The 23,908-nt window shown below is 46.4% G+C and overlaps 1 protein-coding gene across 5 annotated transcripts in view; it reads left to right on the top strand.

The window, feature by feature from the left end:
- Nucleotides 1-23,908, top strand: part of LOC117357724 (cytochrome c oxidase assembly protein COX20, mitochondrial) — a 79,353-nt gene that overhangs the window by 17,918 nt on the left and 37,527 nt on the right. For all 5 annotated transcript variants that reach the window (XM_033938710.1, XM_033938708.1, XM_033938707.1 and 2 more), the window contains one exon: nt 8,343-8,406. In XM_033938710.1, the coding sequence (XP_033794601.1) occupies nt 8,343-8,406 (64 nt within the window). The remainder of the gene's footprint in view (nt 1-8,342; nt 8,407-23,908) is intronic.

The raw sequence follows: 23,908 nt of genomic DNA, 5'->3' as shown, positions 1-23,908 counted from the left end.
TCAACCTGTTAGAACTCAGAGCGATCTTCAGTGCTCTGAAAGTTTTTCAGTATCTTCTTCATGACCAGGTAGTCCTCATTCAGACAGACAACCAAGTCGCCATGTACTATGTCAACAAGCAGGGAGGAACAGGATCTCTCCCTCTTTGCCAGGAAGCTCTACAGGTGTGGAATTGGGCAATCCTTCATAACACTTTCCTCAAAGCTGTCTACATTCAAGGAGAGAAAAACTGTCTGGCGGACAAATTGAGTCGTCTTCTACAACCTCACGAATGGACACTCAATTCCTCGCCTCTTCATCACATTTTTTCTCAGTGGGGGACTCCTCAGATAGATCTCTTCGCGTCTCCCCACAACAGCAAACAGCCTCAGTTCTGCTCCAAGATATACTCTCCTCACCGACTGGAGGCAGATGCTTTTCTACTGGAATGGACAAATCAATTTCTCTATGCATTCCCTCCATTCCCTCTCATTCTCAAGACACTTGTCAAACTCAAACATGAAATGCCACCATGATTCTGATAGCTCTTCGGTGGACCAGGCAACCTTGGTACTAGAGAATGACACAGGGAAAAAAATCTGTCCCCATCACTGCACAGTCCCCGGCCCACCATCCTCTGCACCGCCCCGTCACTGCCGTTCCCTTCACCGCCCCGTCACCGTCCCCGTCTAGCACCCATCTTCTTCCCTCCGCTCCCCCATAGTCTGGCATCTGTCTTCTTCCCTTCCAGCGTCTTCTCCCCACTCTGCCTTCCACATTTCCTTTCAGGGTATGTTCCTCTCTACCCTCTTTCAATGTCTGTTCTATTCCTTTCCACCACCACCCTTCCCTCCCTCCTTTACCATCTGTTCCTTTCTACCACCCTTCTTTCATATCTTCTATCAGTCCTCCCACCATCACTAGCAATCTCTCTTCTCCCTTACCATGAGCAAATAGAACTTCTGAAAATTGTATTGCTGAGGCATTATTTCTAGTACGCCTTTTTTTCCAGATGGATAATGACATCAATTTTATAATTCTTACTGTCTGCTCTGATTTCATTCACAATTTGGTTTTTGTTTTGTATCTGAGGATTCCATGAGGCATTTAACCTTTTCCTGTCTCTTCTGTGATTTCAAGTTGATTCCTTCAATAATGGAGACTCAAGGCAGTAGCAGTTTTCTATTTTGGGCTCTTTTGACATTGTTTAAGGGATTTCTTGTACATTTGGTGCTGGTCTTCTTTGATGAGGTCACTTCAGAATCTATTTCCAAGGAAGAGAAACTTTTTCCCTTTCACCCCCTCCTTCCTTGTGTGAGCCGGAACATGCGGTCCCCGCAAGCAAGTAATTTTATATCATTTTCATTCTATTCATTCATAGAAATTAAAGTCTAGATAATGCCAGTCACATAACAAAGCATGATTTTACAAAAATAATTCCCTGCACAGTCAAGCCTGCAAGGATTACTAGATGTCTTTCAGCAGCTCCCCTCCCTCCCTCCCCCTTACCTTTGTGGCCAAGTCAAAATGATCTACCAACAATAAAATTTTAAAAACACAAAGCATGCTGTACGCAGAGAAAATGTTAATTATCATTTATATTACACAGGTTTTCAAAGAGGTCAAGGCAGATGACTTTATGCAATGTCACCTCAGTAACAACTATACAAAAATAGACAAATTTTCCCCCTCCCTTTTTACTAAAACGCGATAGCGGTTTTTAGCGCAGGGAGCTGCGTTGAATGCCCCACGCTGCTCTCAACGCTCATAGGCTCCCTGCGCTAAAAAACGCTATTGCAGTTTAGTAAAAGGGGGCCATAGTGCAAAATATAGACAGCAGATATAAATTCTCAAAACGGACACATTTTGATCACTAAGTTGAAAATAAAATCATTTTTCCTACCTTTTTGTCTGGTGATTTCATGAGTCTCTGGTCCTTCTTCTGATCCTTCTTCTTTCTTCTCCTGCCCCCCTTCTTTCTTTCTCTCTCCCCCTGGCTCCCCTCTTTATTTCTGCCTTTCTTTCTCTCTCCCCCTGGTCCCCCTCTTTATTTCTGCCTTTCTTTCTCTCTCCCCCTGGCCCCCCTCTTTATTTCTGCCTTTCTTTCTCTCTCCCCCTGGCCTCCCTCTTTATTTCTCTCTCTCCCTGGCCCTCCTCTTTCTTTCTGCCTTTCTTTCTCTCCCCCTTGACCCCCTCTTTATTTCTGCCTTTCTTTCTCTCTTCCCTTGGCCTCCCTCTTTATTTCTCTCTCCCCCTGGCCTTCCTCTTTCTTTCTGCCTTTCTTTCTCTCCCTCTTGACCCCCTCTTTATTTCTGCCTTTCTTTCTCTCTCCCCTTGGTCCCCCTCTTTATTTTTTCCTTTCTTTCTCTCTCCCCCTAGCCCCACAAAGCCATCGTGCCAATTTCTCTACTTCCACGATTCTTTCCCTACCCTCACCCCCAAGCCAGCAGCCGATTTCTCCCTGCTCCTTCCCCGATGTCTTGAACTTCATCGGGCAGCAGCAGCATTCACATTCACTGCTGTTGCCCGCTTCAGGCCTTCCTCTCTGTCGGGTCCTGTCTTCATGAAAATAGGAAGTAGGCAGGACCCGGCAGAGAACAAGGCCTCAAGACGGCAACAGCAGCGAATTGTAAACGCTGCTGCTGCCCGAAGAAGGTAATGGAGCACTGAGGCAGACCGCTTCTCCCCCCTCCCAGCCGAACCCCCGCTGACCCTCCTATCTCCCCCCCCTGTGAACCTTTCCGACCCTCCCAGCGAGAGCAGCAAACCTCCTTCGTGGCTTTCTCCTCCCTCTGCCGCGTCACTGATGATGTCATCAGTGATGCAGCAGAGGGAGGAGAAAGCCGACGCTGCTTTCGCTGGGAGGGTTGGAAAGGTTCACTTGGGGGGGAGAGATAGGAGGGTCAGCGGGGGTTCGGCTGGGAGGGGGGAGAAGCGGTCTGCCTCGGTGCTCCAAGGCCTGGCGCCATTACCTTTTTCGCCCCTCCCGCCTCCCCCTTGGTATGCTACTGCTCTCCAGCTCTCCTTAGTTTGCCGGTTTTCTTTTTCGGCGACCGGCACGCGCGGCTGCTTAAAGTTCAATCTTCTGCTCTGCTGCAACTTCCTGTTTCCGGTTGGGTCAGAGCAGAAGATTGAATACTGAGCAGCCGCGCATGCGCGGCTCTTTTGAAAGCGTTCCGGTCGCCGAAAAAGAAAGCCGGCAAACTAAGGTGAGGTGGAGAGAGGAAGCTGGTTAAACGATTGAGCCGACGTGCGGGTGGGGGCTGCGGGGACCGCACGATCCTTTATGCCTCACTGCGGTGACAAGACCATTCACTGCTCCACGGGGCGGTGATGGCCTTGTCCCCGCAGAGGCTGCTAATTTTCATTCCCCGTTTTTGGCGGATTACCCGCGGCTAAACGCAGTAGCCGCGGGTAAACCGCCACCGTGTCATTCTCTACTTGGTACTCCTTTCTACTTCAACTCAGCAGCAGGGAGCCACTGCTTCTACCAGTTTTTCCCTCTCTGCTTAAACAGAGTCATGGGTCTCTACTTCATCACAACCTGCAGTCTCTACAACTGATAGCTTGGTACCTCTCAACTTAATTGCCGCCACTGTACAGTTTTCTCAATCTGTACAGGACATTTTAGATGCTTCTAGGAAGCCTACCACTAGACAATGCTACAATCAGAAATGGACTAGATTTTCTGCTTGTCATCAGTATTGATTACCTGTTCCATTTGTCTCAATCAGGCCTCAAATCCACATCCATTCGAGTCCATCTCAGTGCAATTGCTGCTTTCCATTAGCCTATCGAAGGGAAACCCCTTTCTGCTCATCCTGTGGTTTCCAGATTTATGAAAGGTTCAATGTCAAACCACCTCTCAAACTGCCTCCAATGGTTTGGGATCTCAATGTTGTTCTTGCTCAATTGATGAAGTCTCCTTTTGAACCAATGGATTCAGCTCATCTTAAATATCTCACTTGGAAAGTGTTTTTTTTCATTGCTGTCACGTCTGCTTGCAGGGTCAGCGAGCTCCAAGCTTTGGTTGTAGACTCACCGTTCACGGTATTCCATTATGACAAGGTGGTCCTCCTTACTCATCCTAAATTCTTACCTAAAGTGGTTTCAGAATTTGATCTCAATCAATCCATTGTACTTCCAGTGTTTTTTTCAAAGCCTCATTCTCATCCTGGAGAAACAGCTCTTCATACTCGGGACTGTAAGCGTGCTTTGGCTTTCTACTTGCAATGCACTCAACCACATAGCTCTGCACCTCAACTTTTTGTCTCCTTCAATCCAAACAAGTTGGGACATCCGATTTCCATGTGTACCATCTTTAACTGGTTAGCTGCTTGCATCTCTTTCTGCTATGCTCAGGCTGGATTGCATCTACAGAGTCGAGTCACAGCCGACAAAGTCAGAGCCATAGCGGCATCAGTGACTTTCCTTAGATCTACTCCTATTGAGGAAATCTGCAAATCTGCCACTTGGTTCTCGGTTCATACATTCACTTCTCATTATTGTCTGGATACTTTTTCCAGACAGGATGGCCATTTCACCAAGGCAGTTTTACAAAATTTATTCTCCTAAGTTGCCAACACTCCCACCATCCCATTTTGGTTAGCTTGGAGGTCACCTACATGTGAGAATATGCTGCCTGCTTGTCCTGGGATAAAGCACAGTTAGCGTAACAGGTGTTATCTAGGGAAAGCAGGCAGATATTCTCACAACCCACCCACCTCCCTTGGTTGGCTTCTCTGCTAGCTATCTGAACTGAGGAGAGCCGTGCCCTGTACTGGGCGGGAAGGCACTCACGCATGTGCGGTGCGGCAATCGCAAACTTTCTAAAGTTCTACAAGCAAGTCTGCTTGCAAAGCTGTCCGCATCCGGGCTCCGTGGAAGACGTCACGCACACGTGAGAATATCTGCCTTCTTTCCCTGGATAACACCTGTTACGGTAAGTAACTGTGCTATTTGGACAATTGGCTTATCAGAACTCCGTCCAAGGAAGAAGGCGATCTGGTGGTTTCAAGAGTGGTGCAATTCCTCCAGAACTTGGTCCAGAGTGGAAGTCATTTCAGTGATGGTGTGCGGTGAAGGATGTAGAGCCCTTGTGAGCTCTGATTTCGGTTATCCTGGACTTTTTGGAGGAGGGACTTCAGAAGGGGCTGTTGGTAGGTTCTTTGAAAGTGCAGGCCTTTCCATTTCCAAGCCAGGGGGGAAAGACGATCCTTGTTTTCTCACCCAGATGTCACCAGGTTCATTAGAGGCTCTGCGGTTGCACCCTCCAGTGCATTCCCCTTTCCCTTCATGGAACCTTATCATGTTGCAAAGTCTCAGTATTGCTCCATATACGGGAGGCTTCCCTTTTAGATCTTACAGTCAAGACAGTGTTCTTGGTGGTGATTATGTCAGTGAGATGGGTTTCTAAGTTACAAGCTCTTTCCTGTAGGGAGCAATTCCTTAGGATCACGGAAGCAGGGTTCTCCTTATGCATAGTTCTGTCCTTTTTACCAAAAGTAGTCTCCTTCCATGTCAGTCAGGAAGTCCGTTTGCTCGCTTTTTGACCTAAGGGGTTCAAGTGCTTCTTCGGTACCTCAAAGTTACCAACGAGTTTCGCCATTTGGATCACATTTTTGTTCTGACCAGTTGTGCCAAGAAAAGGAGGCCAGCGTCTGAAGCCTCGATTTCCAGATGGATTAAAATGGTTAGTTCCTCTGCGTATGTGGGCTGTGGTAAACAGCCACCAATTGTGTTGAAAGCTCACTCCACTAGAGGGGTTGCTTTCTCGCCTGAGGAGATTTGTAGAGCGGCTACATGGTTTATGTTTCATATCTTTACTAGGTTCTATTGGGTGGTGTAGCAGCCAGGAAAGATGCCGCTTTCGGGTCCTGTTTTGAAGGCAGGCTCAGCAGGCCCGCCCTAGACTCTGGGGACTGTTTGGTACATCCCTAGCGGTAGGGACCACTAGACACATTGCACACTGGTAATCTTCTTTCTTGTAGATATGTCTAATGATCCTGAAGCCTCGCCCTGTGTATGCACTTTGCCTGCTTTCTGCCTTAGGATCAGTCTGGATGTGAAGAATTTTCTGTTTCTCAGAGGAGTTGAGAGGATTAAAAAAAAAAAAAATCCTTTCCCCCCAGTTATCCTGCTTTCAGTGTCTGTTTGTTATCAGTGTAGCTCAACAGTGAAATGAATTACCAAGTGTGTATATCTGCCTTCTGGGCAGCTCTTTCCTCAGCTCTACCTCTTTGTTGTGAAGCAAAGGCACAGGTTCAGCCTTATGGCAGGAGGTCCCATATGTATTTCTTCAATATGCTCTAGTTGCAGGCATTTTCTCTTATTTTAGCTATAACATTGGTTCTTAGGCTAGTCCGGGGGTCGGCAACCTGCGGCTCCAGAGCCGCATGCGGCTCTTTTCCACCTTTGCTGCGGCTCCGGTAGTGTGTCACGCAGGCATGCAGTTACAAGTCCGGCGTCGCGGCGGGAAATAGCCATGCTGAACAGTGAGCTCAGCAGTCAGCACATACACAGATGAAAGCCTTGCTTGCTGATTGGTCCGGCGGCCCCGCCCCGCCGTGCCGCCGGACCAATCAGCAAGCAAGGCTTTCATCTGTGTAGTGCTGAGCTCACTGCTCAGCATGGCTATTTCCCGCCGCGACGCTGGGCTTGTAAGGTGCCTGAAAAAGAAATCATCCTGGCCGGGGTCGGTGTCATGCTCCGGAGATCTACAGCCTTCCTATCTCCCTCTCCCTTCTACCTGCTTCCGGCCACATCCCCTGCTCCGCGGCTCTCTTCGGCAACTCAGCAGCAGCTTCTGACGTCGGGGCCTACCCTCTGCGAGTCCCGCTTGTTTCAACTTCCTTTTTCCACAAAGGCGGGACTCGTAGAGGGAAGGCCTCGATGTCGGCAGCTTGTCTTGATCATCGCTGCTGACGAGTTGCTGAAGAGAGCCGCGGAGCAGGGGGGTGTTGCCAGGTGCAGGTAGAAGGGAGAGGGCCAGATGCAGGACTCGTGGGTGAGGGAGCAGAAGAGAGAGAGAAAGAGAGAGGGGAGGGAAACAAAAGGAAATATTTCATACTGGGCTGGGCCGGAGTGGAGGGAGGGTGGAAAGATTCTAGCTACAGGGTGCATTAACAAAGGAAAAGGGGGGAAAGCTGAAAATAGAGATAGTGACACAAAGAAGAGAAAGAGTAAGCAGGACCTACTGAATAAGGATAGAGATACAGAGGGGACATGAAGAGGAGGTGAAATAGAGACATAGAAGTAATGCTGAAAAAGTGTGTGGGGGGGGAGATAAAGACATTGAAAGGGCAAATGGTGAACATGGCGTAAAGATAAGGACAGAGACAAATGAAAATTCTGAAAAAGTGGTGAGATAGGGATATAGGTGAGATGGACACAAAGAAGGGGGATGCTGGAAAATAGGTGGAATGGTAATTCTGACAGACACAGAAGGGAAATGCTGGATCAAGGAGAGATGGGGCTCAGGCTGGATGGAATGAGGAGAAATGCCTTGTTGGCCCAGAACTTCCTCTCCTACGTCAGAATTGACGTCAGGGAGCGGAATGCTGGTCAGCGCAACACTTCTGCAGGGAAAGCTTGGGACGGTGGTGGCTTGGGGGCTGTTCCCCGATTGCGGTGGCAGCAAACCGAGTGGCTTGGGGGACGGCACGGAGACAGAAAGAAGGGGGAACAGGGAGACAGAAAGAAAAAGTTGGGGGAGAGAATGAGGTCTGGAGGAGAGGAAACATACAGGAGGCTGAAAGAAAGGAAGAAAGATTGGATGCACAGTCAGAAGAAGAAAGTGCAACCAGAGACTCATGAAATCACCAAATAGCAAAGGTAGGAAAAATGATTTTATTTTCAATTTAGTGATCCTGTATATAGCATTAAGATAAGAAACAATATATGCAGTGTTAGATTTGTTTTGCGGCTCCAAGTTTTTTTTTTCTTTTCGAAAACGGGTCCAAGTGGCTCTTTATGTCTTAAAGGTTGCAGACCCCTGGGCTAGTCCTTGTGGTTTTTATCCAATTGTTTTTTTAGAGCTCTGTGTGTGTTATCTTCATTGTATGCAGTAGTCTCTTACATAAGTCATTGTGTGTTTCCTGAAAACCAACATATCTAGGGGTACTCGAGCCAGGTTAGGAACCATCTAGCTTTTGATCTTATTGCTTTATGATTTGTCTCTCAGGATGGTAGTTTCTGTCAACCAGAACTGATCCATTTAGGAGCAACACATGTAACCCATTCTGTCTTGATTAACATAAGATATATGGGCTGGTATTAAGCATTTCTGTATTGTTCTGAATAAAAGAGCTTTAGTTTGTGCAATTTTCCAAATCACATTTTGAAAGAAAACTCTCTTTTTCCAGGTAAAGTGAGACGATCTTGTGACTTTGGAGTTGGAGGTTTTCTTTTAACAACCCTGGGATGTTGGTATGAAAGCTATTTTTTCTCTATTTATGATCACACACCAGATCTGTGTCACTGTTTGTTTATTTAAAATGTTGTACATATACCCTCTTTTACTAAGGTGTGCTAACTGATTAGCGCGCTCTAAACGCTAACACATCCATAAACTGACATGCACGCGTTAGCGTTTAGTGCACGCTAATCGGTTTGCGCACCTTAGTAAAAGAGGGCCATAGTTTCTTATAGCAGTTTGGTTAGTGCAATGACCTGAGGAACTGGGTTTTATTCCCAGTTCAACTGCTTGTGATTCCGGGCAAGTCAGTTAACCCTCCATTCCCTCAGGTACAAAATAATGTACAGTTTGAGTAATTCTATTGAATTTAAAATAATTAACTTTTAAAATGAACAATGCTTTTACAAATAGTGATTATTGTACCACTAGTATACAGTATCAACAAAACTATTTAAGATTAGCAAACAATGAAATGTTTTGAAAAATCTTAGGGAGCTGGTGGAAAAACAGTGTCTTATATTTTTTTTACAGTTTTATATTAAACCACAAGTGAGAATTTGATTGGTGGGGGGTTCAATTTGGCAACCTACAGAGCCTGACAAAGGTTCCAAGCAGTGCTGATCCTGCAGCTACCTCTGCACAGCAACTGCAGAAAATGGTTACCTGAAATGGTAATTTAATTTTAGCACTATATAATGGAGTGCACAAAGAAACAGAGAAATTGGCCTTGTATAATTCTGGTAAAATAAAATCTGTTTTTCTATTTCACTTGAAACTTGTTCTTGTTTGAATTCTTCCTACTGGTATCCTTTTACTCTAAAAGTCAGGACAAAAACAATTTTTCTTAACTGTGAATGGCTGCTCTCCCAAATATGTGTGTTTTGAAGAGGGGGAGTTTACAGTGGAGAGTACTGTCATAACTAGAGCTGAAAATTATAGAAATAATAATTGCATGCTTTTTCAAATTGGCTTTTTAATTTAATTTATTATTTATTTTGATTTTTATCCTGTTGTCCCCAAAGAGCCCAGAACAGGTTACAGGTTCAACACACGTAATATATAGTTAACAGGTTACAATTTATACTAGATTAGCCATAATTTCAGTACGTTTCCGATACAAGTTTTTTCTTTTTTAACTCAAGCTGAGTGAAGCTTTTATTACATTCAGTACATATAAATGGTTTCTACACTGTGTGGATCACTGTGTCTTTTTAGATCTGAAAGTTGAGTGTAGCTTTTATCACACTCAGTACATGTATATGGATTGTCTCCCATGTGGACATTCTTGTGAAACTTTAGATGCGACAGCCGAGCAAAGCTTTTATTACATTCAATACATGTAAATGGTTTGGACCCTGTGTGGATCATTTGGTGGCTTTTTAGATGTGAAAGCCGAGTGATGCTTTTATTACACAGAGGACATGTATATGATTTGTATCCTGTATGGATCTCTTTGTGTCTTTTTTAGATTTGAAAGCCGAGTGAAGCTTTTATTACACAGAGGACATGTATATGATTTGTATCCTGTATGGATCTCTTTGTGTCTTTTTAGATTTGAAAGCCGAGTGAAGCTTTTATTACACAGAGGACATGTATATGATTTGTATCCTGTATGGATCTCTTTGTGTCTTTTTTAGATTTGAAAGCCGAGTGAAGCTTTTATTACACAGAGGACATGTATATGATTTGTATCCTGTATGGATCTCTTTGTGTCTTTTTAGATTTGAAAGTCGAGTGAAGCTTTTATTACACAGAAGACATGTATATGATTTGTATCCTGTATGGATCTCTTTGTATCTTTTTAAAGTTGGAAAGTTGAGTGAAGATTTTATTACACTCAGTACATGTAAATGAAAGCCAAGTGAAGCTTTTATTACACTGAGCACATGTAAATGGTTTGTAGCCTGTGTGGATCACTTGGTGACTTTTTAGAGCTGAAAATTGAGTGAAGCTTTTATCACACATTACATATATATGATATATATATATATATATATATCTCTAATATAATAAAACGCTAAGCGCGCCATGCGCACTCTACCACCGTGTTGCCTGATCTGTAGTTTCGTGGTCGGCAGAGTGCACATGCGCGCATACATGGGTCCCTCTCTCGCAGGTGATGTGCGGTCTTGTCGGCTCCGTCTCCCTTACACTTCACGGCCGACGTTTGCAACACGGAGGCAGGGAACACGCCAGTGATTCCCCCCTCTTCCCCTCACTCCGTCTAACATAGCGGTCTCGGCAGCGACTCCCCCCTCCCGTCCTCACTTCGTCAAACTGGCCGGCAGCGCTGGACTCCCTGCTCTCCACCTCTCAAGCTGCGGTGTCTGCTTCCGACGCTGGTGGGGATCGTGAGAGGAGCCGCCGCCGGCACTTTTAAACTTTAAAAAAACCTTCGGCTGCAGCAGGCCAGCCCGTGGGAAGGGAAGGGGGGGCCGAAAAAGAACAGGACTCCAGCTACAGGAACGCAGGCTAGACCGCGGGAAGGGAAGGGGGAGGGGCCAAACGGAGCAGGCCAGATTGCGTTAAGAGAAGGGAGGGGCCGAATGGAGCAGGACAGCTCGCGGTAAGAGAAGGGAATGGGGGTGGGGGAAAATGCTGCTACTGCTTCACAGGGACCTGGAGCGGAAGGGAAATACCGCTGCTGTTTCTGCAAAGGAAAGTGTGTGGGGGAGAGAGAAGGGAATGGGGGGGTGGGGGAAAATGCTGCTATTACTTCACAGGGACTTGGAGAGAAAGGGAAATACCGCTGCTGCTTCTGCAAAGGAAAGTGTGTGTTGGGGGGGGGAGGAAAATGCTGTTGCTGCTGCACAGGGAAAAGGAGGGAAATAATGACAGACAGACAGCGGGAGGGAGGGAGACAGAAAGAAAGGAAGAAAGACACAGGGGCAGGGAGAGGGACAGAAAGACAGACAGAGAAAGGTGGCCAGGGAGAGAGAGAGACACAGCGGGAGGGAGAGAGACAGAAAGACAGACAGACATATTCTAGCACCCGTTAAAGTAACAGGCTTAATGACTAGAGAGAGACAGAAAGAAATACAGACAGACAAAGGAGGCCAGGGAGAGAGACAGACAGGGGACCAGAGAGACAGACAGAAAGAAAGACAGACAGACAAAGGGTGCCAGGGAGAGAGAGAGAAAAATAGCAGGAGGGAGAGAGACAGAAAGAAAGGAAGAAAGAGACAGGAGCAGGGAGAGAGACATAAATAAACAAGGACAGACAGGCATATATTCTAGCACCCGTTAATGTAATGGGCTTAAACACTAGTATATATATATATATATATATATATATATATATATATATATATATATATATATATATATATATATATATATATATTACTGCATCTCAATAGCCACGAATTTGGTCTTGGAGGATGAGATGTACGGTGTCGGCATCTATGAGACAAACTTGTTTTTTTCTGTTGCATAGAGCGTTGTGGACCCCTGTTAGTTGCAAAAATTAGGTAGTTCTTTGTCTAATAGATGTTGGCACTACCATCTAGAAGCAGGAACTTTAGTCATTTATTGTTTCATTGCCCATTTATTATGAATTTTTGGAAATCAATTTGGGACCAAATTAATAATTTATTAGATAACCCAGTGACATTATCCTATGATACTGTGATATTTGGTATGGAAATGAGAGCAAAAAGTCAGATTTCTGCGAACAACAATAAATTACTACTTATAATGACTGGTGTTGCCATTCAGCAAATTACATATAATTGGAAGGATTGGAGGAGATTAAATTACAACTTTTAGTGGAACTCTTTATGCCATATCTATAAAATGGAAAGATGTATTGCATTACAAAGGGGATATTTCAAGAAATTTCAGGATGTGTGGAAACCATTAACAAAATATTGTACGGATTAGTTGAAACTGTTTCCTTTAAATGTATCAGTTCAATTGGGTAGGGTGGGGGATATTTTATGAACATGTATTTATATGATTATGGGATATATGTTAGGGAGGGGTGGGAAGGGGGAGAGATAAAAATTTATGTAATGTACAAATGATAGACTGCAAGTGATATATTTATTGTTAATGTGATTGAATATATACATACACTTTATGTAATTTTGAAAATGAATAAAGAATTACAAAAAAATATATATGATTTGTATCCTGTGTGTTTTTTCTAACTAGACACATATTTAGGGTCTAATATTAATTTACAGTTTACTGATTATAATTTACCCTGGTTATTCTAGAGTACAAGTTTTATCCTAATTGACAGATAGGTTGGATTTGCCATAGTTACAATACCAGATTTTACCTTAGAAGTTTCCTTAGGTGACACATAACGGGTTCTGGTACCAATGTACATTTCTTTGTAGTCCATCACAGGGGTTAGTTGAAGAGGTATGTTTTTATTGCTTTTCTAAAGTTGAGTCCTTCAAGGGATCTGATCTACAGGGGCAGTCGATTCCAGTGGCTCGGTATGTAGTGGGAGTAGGAACGTTGGCAGGGTATGACCCGGGGGCGTTTTGAGGCGTATTTCAGCCTGGGAGCGGAGAGACCGGTTTGGTACATACGGAGGAAGCTTAGCCATCACATAGCCTAGTGACATGTCGTGCAAGGATCTGAATGCTAGAATCAGGCCCTTGAAGATACAACGTTTAGCTATGGGTAGCAGGCATGGAGGTTTTTTAGAAGCCTGATCGCTGTTGGTTATGCAAAACTCATTAGAAAACAGACCCTTGTACCTTCTTGTACCACTTTTCAAATGTTCAGTTATGGTAACAATACTATTGCTGTCTAACCCAGAATCTCTTTTTCATTGTTGGAGCCCTCTTTATTTCAAAATAAACATTCTAAGGGGCCCTCTTACTGGAGCTTAGCACATGCTAAATGTCAAGAAGCTCATTTTACATCTATGTGCTTCTTGGCAGTTAGCACATACTAAGTTTTAGTGAAAGAGCCCCTGAGCTTCTCTGTGAGAAGTGGCTAGGTTTTTATGTTTATTTTTGTGTGATAAATGTAGAAATTGATGGAAAATTGCACTAGACCTGCCTAGTCTATCCATTTTCCTATCCGGTGCAGTTCTGTAGAGTCCATTTGGTCTTCTGTGTGTATTGTTTGTGCATCCAACACTTTTTTTCTACAGTATAAGAAATAATTCTCAAGTGGTTATTTTGATGTTTTTGTATTCTGGTGGTACTCGTATTTGAATATTGCTATAACAGCTCTTCTCCCAGTTATTCATATTGAAATCATAAGAACATAAGAATAGCCTTACTGAGTCAGACCAAGGGTCCATCTTCACAGTGGCCAATCCAGGTCACTAGTACCTGGCCAAAACCCAAATAGTAGCAACATTTTTTGCTACCAGAGCAAGCAGTGGCTTCCCCCATGTCTCTCTCTTGGTTGTTTCTCATATCATATTACTGGTGGCCTCCTGCTATAATTCTGGGGCCACAGAACCTGCACTGTAACAGCAGCAGTAGCAGCTCCCTTTACTGACTCTTCTCGGGAGGAAAGCTCCTGAATCGGTGTAACATTGGCCACCCTCCAATCTTCAGATACTACAGACGATTTTAGCGCCTGGTTACATATCACTAACAGCAAGTCAATAATTTCATGTTTGAGTTCTTTTAGTACCCTGGGATGTATACCATCCAGTCCAGGTGATTTATCACTTTTTAACTTGTCAATTTGGCTTAGTACATCTTCACCGAAATTTATTTCAGTTCCTTCTCATCATCACCCTTGAAAACCATTTCTGGTTCAGGTAGATCTCTTAAATCTTATTTATTTATTTGGGGTTTTATCCCATTCTCAGAACAGGTTACAGTTTACATTCATAGTGTTACAATATATCGTTACATAATGTTACTCTCTGATGCTGTGAGGTTACGACTAAACTAATTTATGAAATTAGAGAAATTCTTCAACCAATCTTGTAAACATTGCTTGGTTTTAGAGGAATCTTGGGTAAGGTCCCTTTAGAATCAACAAGCAGTACAGGTAAGGAGTACAATAAGGGTATATATTTTATTTTATTTTATTTCTTATATACCGCTAGACCGTGAGGTTCAAAGCGGTTTACAATGAAGATAGATTAAAATAAAATAAATAAAAATGGTACTTTGGATTTCCCTAGCTGTCCCGAAGGCTCACAATCTAGCTAAAGTACCTGAGAAAACAATAAAATAAAATAAATGAAATAAAGTAAATTCCAGTCAGACAATAGGATCTGATGTTAGAAGTTCATATGGTATATATGGTACAGTCTGATCACAATTTCAACAAATAATTATTGAGTCTACATGGGTATGACATATGATTTGAGCATCCTGTTGTTTATACACAAAGGATCAGCATCTTTGAGCATCTAATCTTTAAATCATAGTCCATGGAGAGTTCTGTTGAAATATGGAGAGAGAAGATGGGGGTAGTTTAGAGTTGAGGAAATGGCTAGGCAAAGAGGTAGGTTTTTATAGCTTTTCTAAAGTTTAGGCGTTCTTTAAGGGATCTGATGTGCAGAGGTAGGCTATTCCATAGGTTTGGTAGGAAATAGGAATAAGATCATTTTTTGGAGCTGGTGCACATGTCCTGAAGATCTATGTAGATGTATTTCATCCATGGAACATAGCTCTCTCCTTGGAGCATAGAGAGGAAGTTTACATAGAAACATAGAAGATGATGGCAGAAAAGGGCTACAGCCCATCAAGTCTGCCCACTCTGCTTATCCACCCCCTGTCTATGCCCTAATGACCCAATTTTCTTATCTTGACCCTCGTAGGGATCCCACATGGGTATCCCATTTATTCTTAAAGTCTGGCACGCTGTCTGCCTCGATCACCTGCACTGGAAGCTTGTTCCAATGATCAACCATTCTTTCTGTGAAGAAATACTTTCTGGTGTCGCCATGAAATTTTCCGCCCCTGAGTTTGAGCGAGTGCCCTCTTGTGGCCGAGGGTCCCTTGAGAAAGCAATGTTACTTACCGTAACAGTTGTTATCCAGGGACAGCAGGCAGCTATTCTCACTAGTGGGTGATGTCATCCGACAGAGCCCCGATACGGACATCTTGCAAGCATGTCTTGCTTGAAGAAACTCAGAAGTTTCGAGATGCCCGCACCGCGCATGCGCCAGTGCCTTCCCGCCCGATGTACCGGGTGTGTCTCCTCAGTTCAGGTAGCTAGCCTGAGAAGCCAACCCAGGGGAGGTGGGTGGGACGTGAGAATAGCTGCCTGCTGTCCCTGGATAACAACTGTTACGGTAAGTAACATTGCTTTATCCCAGGACAAGCAGGCAGGTATTCTCACTAGTGGGTGACCTCCAAGCTAACCCCAATGGGATGGTGGGAGAGTTGGCAACTTAAGAGAACAAATTTTGTAACACTGTTTGGCCAAACTGTCCATCCCGTCTGGAGAAAGTATCCAGACAATAATGAGAGGTGAATGTATGAACCGAGGACCAAGTGGCAGCCTTACAAATCTCCTCAATCGGTGTCGATCTGAGGAAGGCAACAGAGGCTGCCATTGCTCTGACCTTATGGGCTGTGACCTTACAGGGAAGGGATAATCCAGCCTGGGCATAGCAGGAAGAGATACAAGCCGCCATCCAGTTGGAGATGGTGCGCTTTGATACAGGTCGTCCCAACTTGTTTGGATCAAAGGAGACGAAAAGTTGAGGAGCAGTTCTGTGTGGCTTTGTGCGATCCAAGTAGAAAGCTAAAGCACGTTTACAGTCCAGAGTGGGTAAAGCAGATTCTCCAGGGTGAGAATGAGGCTTTGGAAAGAACACTGGAAGCACGATGGATTGGTTGATGTGAAATTCAGAGACCACTTTAGGCAAGAATTTTGGATGAGTACGAAGAACCACCTTGTCATGATGGAATACAGTGAACGGTGGATCCGCCACTAGGGCCTGAAGCACACTGACCCGGCGAGCAGACGTGAGGGCCACCAGAAAAACCACCTTCCAGGTGAGATACTTAAGTGGAGCCTTGTTGAGAGGTTCAAACGGAGGCTTCATGAGATGAGACAGGACAACATTGAGATCCCAAACCACAGGAGGAGGTTTGATAGGAGGGTTGACATGAAAAAGACCTTTCATAAATCTGGAAACCACAGGATGAGCAGACAAAGGTTTCCCCTGTAGAGGCTGATGGAAAGCCGCAATAGCACTCAGGTGGACTCGTATAGAGGTAGACTTGAGACCAGACTGAGACAGGTGTAGAAGATAGTCCAACACAGAGGACAGGGAAGCTCCTTGAGGCTCCTTGGCATTGGAAATACACCAGGAAGAGAATCTAGTCCATTTTTGGAAATAACATTGTCGAGTAGCAGGCTTCCTGGAAGCCTCCAAGACCTCCCTCACCGCTGGAGAAAACTGGTGAGGAGTTACGTTGAGAGGAATCAAGCTGTCAGGTGGAGAGACTGCAGATTGGGATGAAGTAGTGAACCTTGATGTTGAGTAAGTAGTGAAGGAAACACTGGAAGAAGTACTGGCTCCCTGCTGCTCAGTTGAAGTAGAAGGGAGTACCAAGGTTGTCTTGTCCACCGAGGAGCAATCAGAATCATGGTGGCATGGTCTGATCTCAACTTGACCAGAGTCTTTTGAATGAGAGGAAATGGAGGAAACGCAGAGGAAGCGAGTCCCCCAATCCAGTAGAAAGGCATCTGCCTCGAGGCGATGAGGAGTGTAGATCCTGGAGCAAAACTGAGGCAGTTTGAAGTTGTGGGGAGCTGCAAAGAGGTCTATCTGAGGCGTTCCCCACTGAGCAAAGATCTGATGAAGGGGGTCAGAGTGGAGCGTCCATTCGTGAGGCTGGAGAAGACGACTCAACTTGTCTGCCAAGACGTTGTCTTTCCCCTGAATGTAGACAGCTTTGAGGAAGGTGTTGTGGCGAACCGCCCAATCCCAGACTCGAAGAGCTTCCTGGCAAAGAGGGGCCGAGCCCGTGCCCCCTTGTTTGTTGACATAATACATGGTGACCTGATTGTCTGTGCGAATAAGGACCACCATGTCGTGAAGCAGATGCTGAAAAGCTTGGAGAGCATTGAAGATGGCTCTGAGCTCCAGAAGATTGATTTGATGGACTCGTTCCGCACTGGTCCAGAACCCCTGAGTGCGAAGACCATCCAGATGGGCCCCCCATACATAGTTCGATGAATCGGTCGTGAGAACTTTCTGGTGGGGAGGAGAGTGAAACAGCAAACCTCTGGATAGATTCGAAGAGGTCATCCACCAGAGAAGAGACTGCCGTAGAGCAGGAGTGACTACAATGTGACGGGACAACGGGTCGGACACCTGAGTCCACTGAGATGCTAGGGTCCATTGAGGAATTCTGAGATGTAGTCTGGCAAACTGTAGATGCCATGTGGCCCAAGAGGACCATCATGTGTCTCGCTGAGATGGATTGGCGAGAAGACACCGACTGGCAGAGTAGAAGGAGAGCATCCATGCGTTGAGGAGGAAGGAATGCTCGAAGTTGAATGGTATCCAGGACAGCCCCGATAAAGGGGAGAGACTGGGTGGGCTGAAGATGTGACTTGGGAAAGTTGATCTCGAAGCCCAAACTCTGCAGGAAACAAATTGTAGTCAAGGTCGCCGAAATGACCGCTGGAGCCGACGGTGCCTTGATGAGCCAGTCGTCGAGGTATGGAAACACCTGAAGACCCATGTTCCGGAGTGCAGCGGCCACCACCACCAGACACTTCGTGAAGACTCTGGGAGACGAGGAAAGGCCGAATGGAAGCACTCGATACTGCAGATGTAGATGTCCCACCCGAAATCTGAGGAACTTGCGGGAGGCCGGATGAATAGGGATGTGAGTGTAGGCCTCCTTGAGGTCCAGAGAGCATAACCAATCGTTCTGCTCGAGGAGGGGATAGAGAGAAGCAAGGGTCAGCATACGGAACCGCTCCTTGACCAAAAACTTGTTGAGGACTCGAAGGTCCAAAATGGGACGCAGATCGCCTGTCTTCTTCGGGACCAGGAAGTACCGGGAGTAAAACCCCCGGTTTTGCTGATCCAATGGAACCGGCTCGACGGCCCGAAGCCGAAGCAGAGCCTGAGCCTCCTGGAGGAGAAGAGCGGTCTGTGTCAAGTTTGAAGGATACTCTCTTGGCGGGTGGTCCGGGGGGACCCGTTGGAAATGAAGAGAGTATCCCTCTCTTACGATGGAAAGGACCCAAAGGTCCGTGGTGATTGTCTCCCATCGATGACAAAAATGATGGAGACGACCCCCAATGGGAAAAACGGGAGGAGACAGAACGAGGTCGGTTATGCTCCCTGGAAGAGAGTCAAAAAGGCTGAGTAGCCTTGGGTACAGCCGGCATCTGAGGCTTCTGCTGAGGCTTCTGGGGAGGCTGTCTCTTCGCAGGCTGCCTCGCAGGAGGAGTCTGCCTCGGTTGATAACGCCGCTGGTAAATCAGAGGCGGCCTAGAGGGACGAGACTGTTGAGGCTTGGGCTTAGGCCGCAGAATAGACTGGAAGGACTTCTCATGGTCCGAAAGCTTCTTAGTAACAGTCTCGATAGACTCATCGAACAGATCCGCCCCCGCACAAGGCACATTTGCAAGTCTGTCTTGGAGGTTCGGATCCATATCAATCGTACGAAGCCATGCCAGGCGACGCATGGCGACCGAACAGGCCGCAGCACGTGCCGAGAGCTCGAAGGCATCGTAGGAGGATTGCATCAGCTGCAGGCGTAACTGGGAAAGGGTCGCCACCACCTCTTCAAACTCGAATCGAGCCTGAGCATCGATAAAAGGGATGAACTTGCGGAGCACCGGCAAGAAGAAGTCCAAATATGAAGAGAAGAAGAAATTGTAATTGAGCACTTGAGTCGCCATCATCGAGTTCTGGTAGATACGTCTACCAAATTTATCCATCGTCCTCCCTTCACGGCCCGGTGGTACTGAGGCGTAAACCTGGGAGGGATGAGATCGTTTGAGGGAGGACTCGACCAGAAGGGACTGATAAGATAGTTGTGCTCCCTCAAACCCTTTGTGGTGGACGATGCGGTATCGAGCATCCAACTTACTGGGAACTGCAGGGATGGAATATGGTGTCTCAAAACAACGCATGAAAGTCTGGTCAAGCAGTTTATGCAGAGGAAGCCGGAGCGTCTCCGCCGGAGGGTGAGGCAAATGCATTGTGTCCTTAGAATATCGAGAACCAGTGTCCAAAGTTACATTTGTCGGAGGAAGGAGGAAAAGGACAGTTGGTCCGCCAGCGCCGGCCGGCGAGACGGACTAGAAGAAGTGGAAGCCTCCGGGTCTAGAGAAAGCTGGGAGCGGCAAGGAGAATAGGAGGTAGATGGTTCCTCATACTCCGGTCCCTCAGGCGGGGATAAATCCGACGAGGAGTATCCCATACGCTGGATCTTCTTTTGTGGGGACACCTCCGAATGACGTGAGGAGTGTCGAGATGAGTGTCGAGATCGATGCCCCTCCCGGTGACAGGAAGGGGAACGAGATCTTCTATGCATCGCACGATCCCCCGAAGCCTCCAAGGAATGAATGGGACTAGATGCAGTGGATCGCAGAGGTGGCAAGGATGCGGACTCACGCAGTGCCACCCAGGTCTGGTATGGAGTACGGAAGAACTCTTCCTGCGATGCGGTATGCCCAGGACTTCGATTATCAGGGGCTGACAAAGTACTCTGATGTCGAGGAGGCGTGATGGGCTCCAAAGGCGGCATATCACTAAATGAAGCCCGCCTGGAGGCTCCTGCCGCCCTCCATCGATCCTCCTCGTCGAGCAGAGAGATCGAACGACGAGGAGGAGGGGGAGGGGCGGTCCGCCCCCCGGGACCGGGACCAGGAGGTCACCCTGAATGGAGGCGATAAGCCGGGGTCCCATGGACTGCATAAGCTCGACAAACTGAGCTTCCAGCAGGGATTGCAGCGAAGCCGATATGGAGGGATCCGCACCGAAAGGGGGTCCTCCAGCACGGTCTTCGCGCTCCTTTGTGGCCAAGTGCTTCTGCTTGCTAGCTTTAGGCACTTTGATGACCACCGGAGGTACAGTGGAAGGCGGTACCTGAGCCGAGGAGACGGGGACAGGCACCGGTGTCGAACTGGAGGCAGAAGTCGGAGTGAACGATGCCGGCTTCACAATGCCAGATGCAGGAGTTGTCGATGCAGGTTTCGAACGGACCGGCGAAACATCAGCAGACGTTGAAGCAGACGGCTCCTTGGCAGTCTCCATCTTAAACATTGACTCCCAGAGCAAGCAGCGCCGTTTGAACGAGCGCGCAGTGAGCGTGGAACAAGGCCGGCACGATTTTGGAACGTGTTCTGGACCAAGACACTGAAGACAGCGTCGATGCGGGTCCGTCAACGAAATCGCACGCTGGCACTTGCTGCACTTTTTAAAACCGGTGATTGGCCGGGACATAGGCCGGAAAATCGTCGCCGCAAGGTCGAAGGCGCTAGGCCTAAGCCACGAGGCCGGCCCGGCCGAACCGCCGGAAGAAATAATTTTAACTTTTTTTTTTTTTTGAAAGAAATATAAAGTAAAATCGAAATAAATCAAATAAACAAAAAACGCGGTACAAAGAAGGCAAATTTACTGAAATTCAGTCAGCGCAGAATGAAGTGAAACTTCTCAGCTCCGCGGAAAGAAAAGAACTGAGGAGACACGCCCGGTACATCGGGCGGGAAGGCACTGACGCATGCGCGGTGCGGGCATCTCGAAACTTCTGAGTTTCTTCAAGCAAGACATGCTTGCAAGATGTCCGTATCGGGGCTCTGTCGGATGACATCACCCACTAGTGAGAATACCTGCCTGCTTGTCCTGGGATAAAGAAAATATCATCTTCCACTTTGACACATCCCGTGAGGTACTTAAATGTTTCGATCATGTCTCCCCTCTCCCTACGTTCCTCGAGAGTGTAGAGCTGCAATTTGTTCAGTCTCTCTTCATACGAGAGACCCTTGAGCCCTGAGATAATCCTGGTGGCCGTCCGCTGAACCGATTCAATTCTGCGCACATCTTTACTGTAATGTGGCTTCCAGAATTGCACACAGTACTCCAGATGAAGTCTCATCATGGCCCTGTACAATGGCATTATGACTTCAGGATTTCGGCTGATGAAACTTCTATTGATACAACCCAATATCTGCCTTGCCTTAGATGAAGCCTTCTCCACTTGATTGGCAGTTTTCATGTCTGCACTGATGATTACTCCTAAATCTCGTTCTGCTGAAGTCCTAGTTAAAGTTTCTCCGTTCAAGAAGTACGTCCTGCATGGATTTCAGCTTCCGAGGTGCATGACCTTACATTTCTTAGCATTGAAGCCTAGCTGCCAGGTTGAGGACCAACTTTCCAATGTGTGAGAAGTATCTAGGTACCATATTGTAGAGCAGGGGTGCCCACACTTTTTGGGCTTGCGAACTACTTTTTAAATGACCAAGTCAAAATGATCTACCAACAATAAAATTTAAAAAAAACCACAAAGTACACTGTACGCATAGAAAATGTTAATTATCATTCCTATTCCAGGGTTTTTCAAAGAGGTCAAAGCAGATGACTCTATGCACTATCACCTCAGTAACAACCATACAAAAATAGACAAATATACCCCCTCCCTTTTTACTAAACTACGATAGCAGTTTTTAGCGCAGGGAGCTGCGCTGAATGCCCAGCGCTGCTCTTGACGCTCATAGGCTCCCTGCGCTAAAAACCTCTATTGCGATTTAGTAAAAGGGGACCATAGTGTAAAATATAGACAGCAGATATAAATTCAGACACATTTTGATCACTAAATTTAAAATAAAATCATTTTTCCTACCTTGTCTGGTGATTTCATGAGTCTCTGGTTGCACTTTCTTCTTCTGACTGTGCATCCAATCTTTCTTCCCTTCTTTTAGCCTGTATGCTTCCTCTCCTCCAGACCTAGAACATAAGAAGTTGCCTCCACTGGGTCAAACCGAGGTCCATCTCGCCCAGCAGTCCGCTCCCGCGGCGGCCCATCAGGTCGACCTGTGAAGTGGTTTCTGACCACTTCTATAACCTACCTCAAGTTCTATCTGTACCCCTCTATCCCTTTATCCTCCAGGAACCTATCCAAACCCTTCTTGAATCCCTGTACAGAGTTCTGGCCTCATTCCCTCCCCCAACTTTTCCTTCCTCTCTCCCTGCCCTTTCTTTCTCTCTGCCTCCCTTTCTTTTTTTTCTGTTTCTCTTCTTTCCTTCTGTCTCCCTGCCTGCCCTTTTTCTTTCTTTCTCCCTGCCCTCCCCCAAGCCACTGCCATTGCCATCGGGAACCAGGACCCAAACGCCACCAATAACAGGCCCCAAGCTCTCCCTGTTTCAGCCAACCAGCATTCCTCTCCCCAACGTCAATTCTGCCATCGGGAAGAGGAAGGCTGATCAGCCCAAGATCGTGATCAACCTATTGGGGGAAATGCTGCCGGGTCCTGCCTTCGCGGAAACAGAAAGTAGGCAGGACCCGGCAGGAAGAAGAACAAATGCTTCACTAACCTGTCTCCCGCATTAGCCCATAGCGAACGCTTGCTTCAGGGCTCTCAACATGTGCGTGCCGGCTTCCCTTCTCTCCCCCCCCCCCCCCGGACATAACTTCCGGTTTCGGAGGGAAGAGAAGAGAAGCCGGCACGCACACATTAGAGCCTGGAGCATAAGTTCGCTATGGGCTGAAATCTCCAAGCCGGTTTTTTTGGGGTTTTTTTAATGTTCAGCAGGGGCAGATGACAGCTGGGCGGACCGCCCAGCTAAAAGGCCCTAGGGAGAACACTGGAGAGGAAGACTGATCGTCCCGTAGATCAGGACGGCAACACGAGTCTATCACGGAGCCCGGGATGGGCTCCGCGATCGACTCACATTGCCTTCCTGAGCTACTGGTCGATCGCGATCGACGTATTGGGCACCCCTGTTGTAGAGAGATTTATATGCTAGCATTAGGCCTTTGAAGATGCAGCATTTGATTATGGGCAGCCGGTGGGCCGATATCGGTGCTGGGGAGACTGGGCCAAGGACTTGTAGGGTTTGAACTTGCTGTAGTTGTTGTGTGGTTTTTTGCTGTTAAACCATTGAATAATGTGTTGCAGTAGTTCAGGCATGTAAGGACGAAGGCTTGTTCTGTGAAGTAATTTCTTATTTTCCGTTGCTGGTGTAGGTAGTAGAAAGATAAGGAGACCACTTGTGAGATGTGTTTGGATAGTGATAGGTTTGAGTTGAGCGTAATTCCTAAGCTCTATAAATCACCCATTCAGTCTCTCCACTATGGCCTTATCCTCTCAGCATCCCTTTTGCTCTTTGATTATCCAATGGTCCCACGGATTCCCTCATAGGTTTTCTGCTTTTTTTGCCTCTTTTGCTTTCTTTTCATATTCTTTTTTAGCTTTTTTTTATTGATGCTTTGCATCTAACTTGCCAGTGTTATGTCTGTTTTTATTTTCTTCATTTGGATTCTTTTTCCATTCTTTAAAGAATGTCCATACCCCAATGACAAGAAAATAGAGAGCACCTCTCACTAGTAGTATATCTCCCCCCAACAATTGCAGACATTCATAAGTGCTGGTAAG

The sequence above is a fragment of the Geotrypetes seraphini genome, chromosome 3 (genome assembly GCF_902459505.1).
Source record: "Geotrypetes seraphini chromosome 3, aGeoSer1.1, whole genome shotgun sequence".
NCBI lineage: Eukaryota > Metazoa > Chordata > Amphibia > Gymnophiona > Dermophiidae > Geotrypetes > Geotrypetes seraphini.
This window is presented reverse-complemented; position numbering and strand designations above follow the sequence as displayed.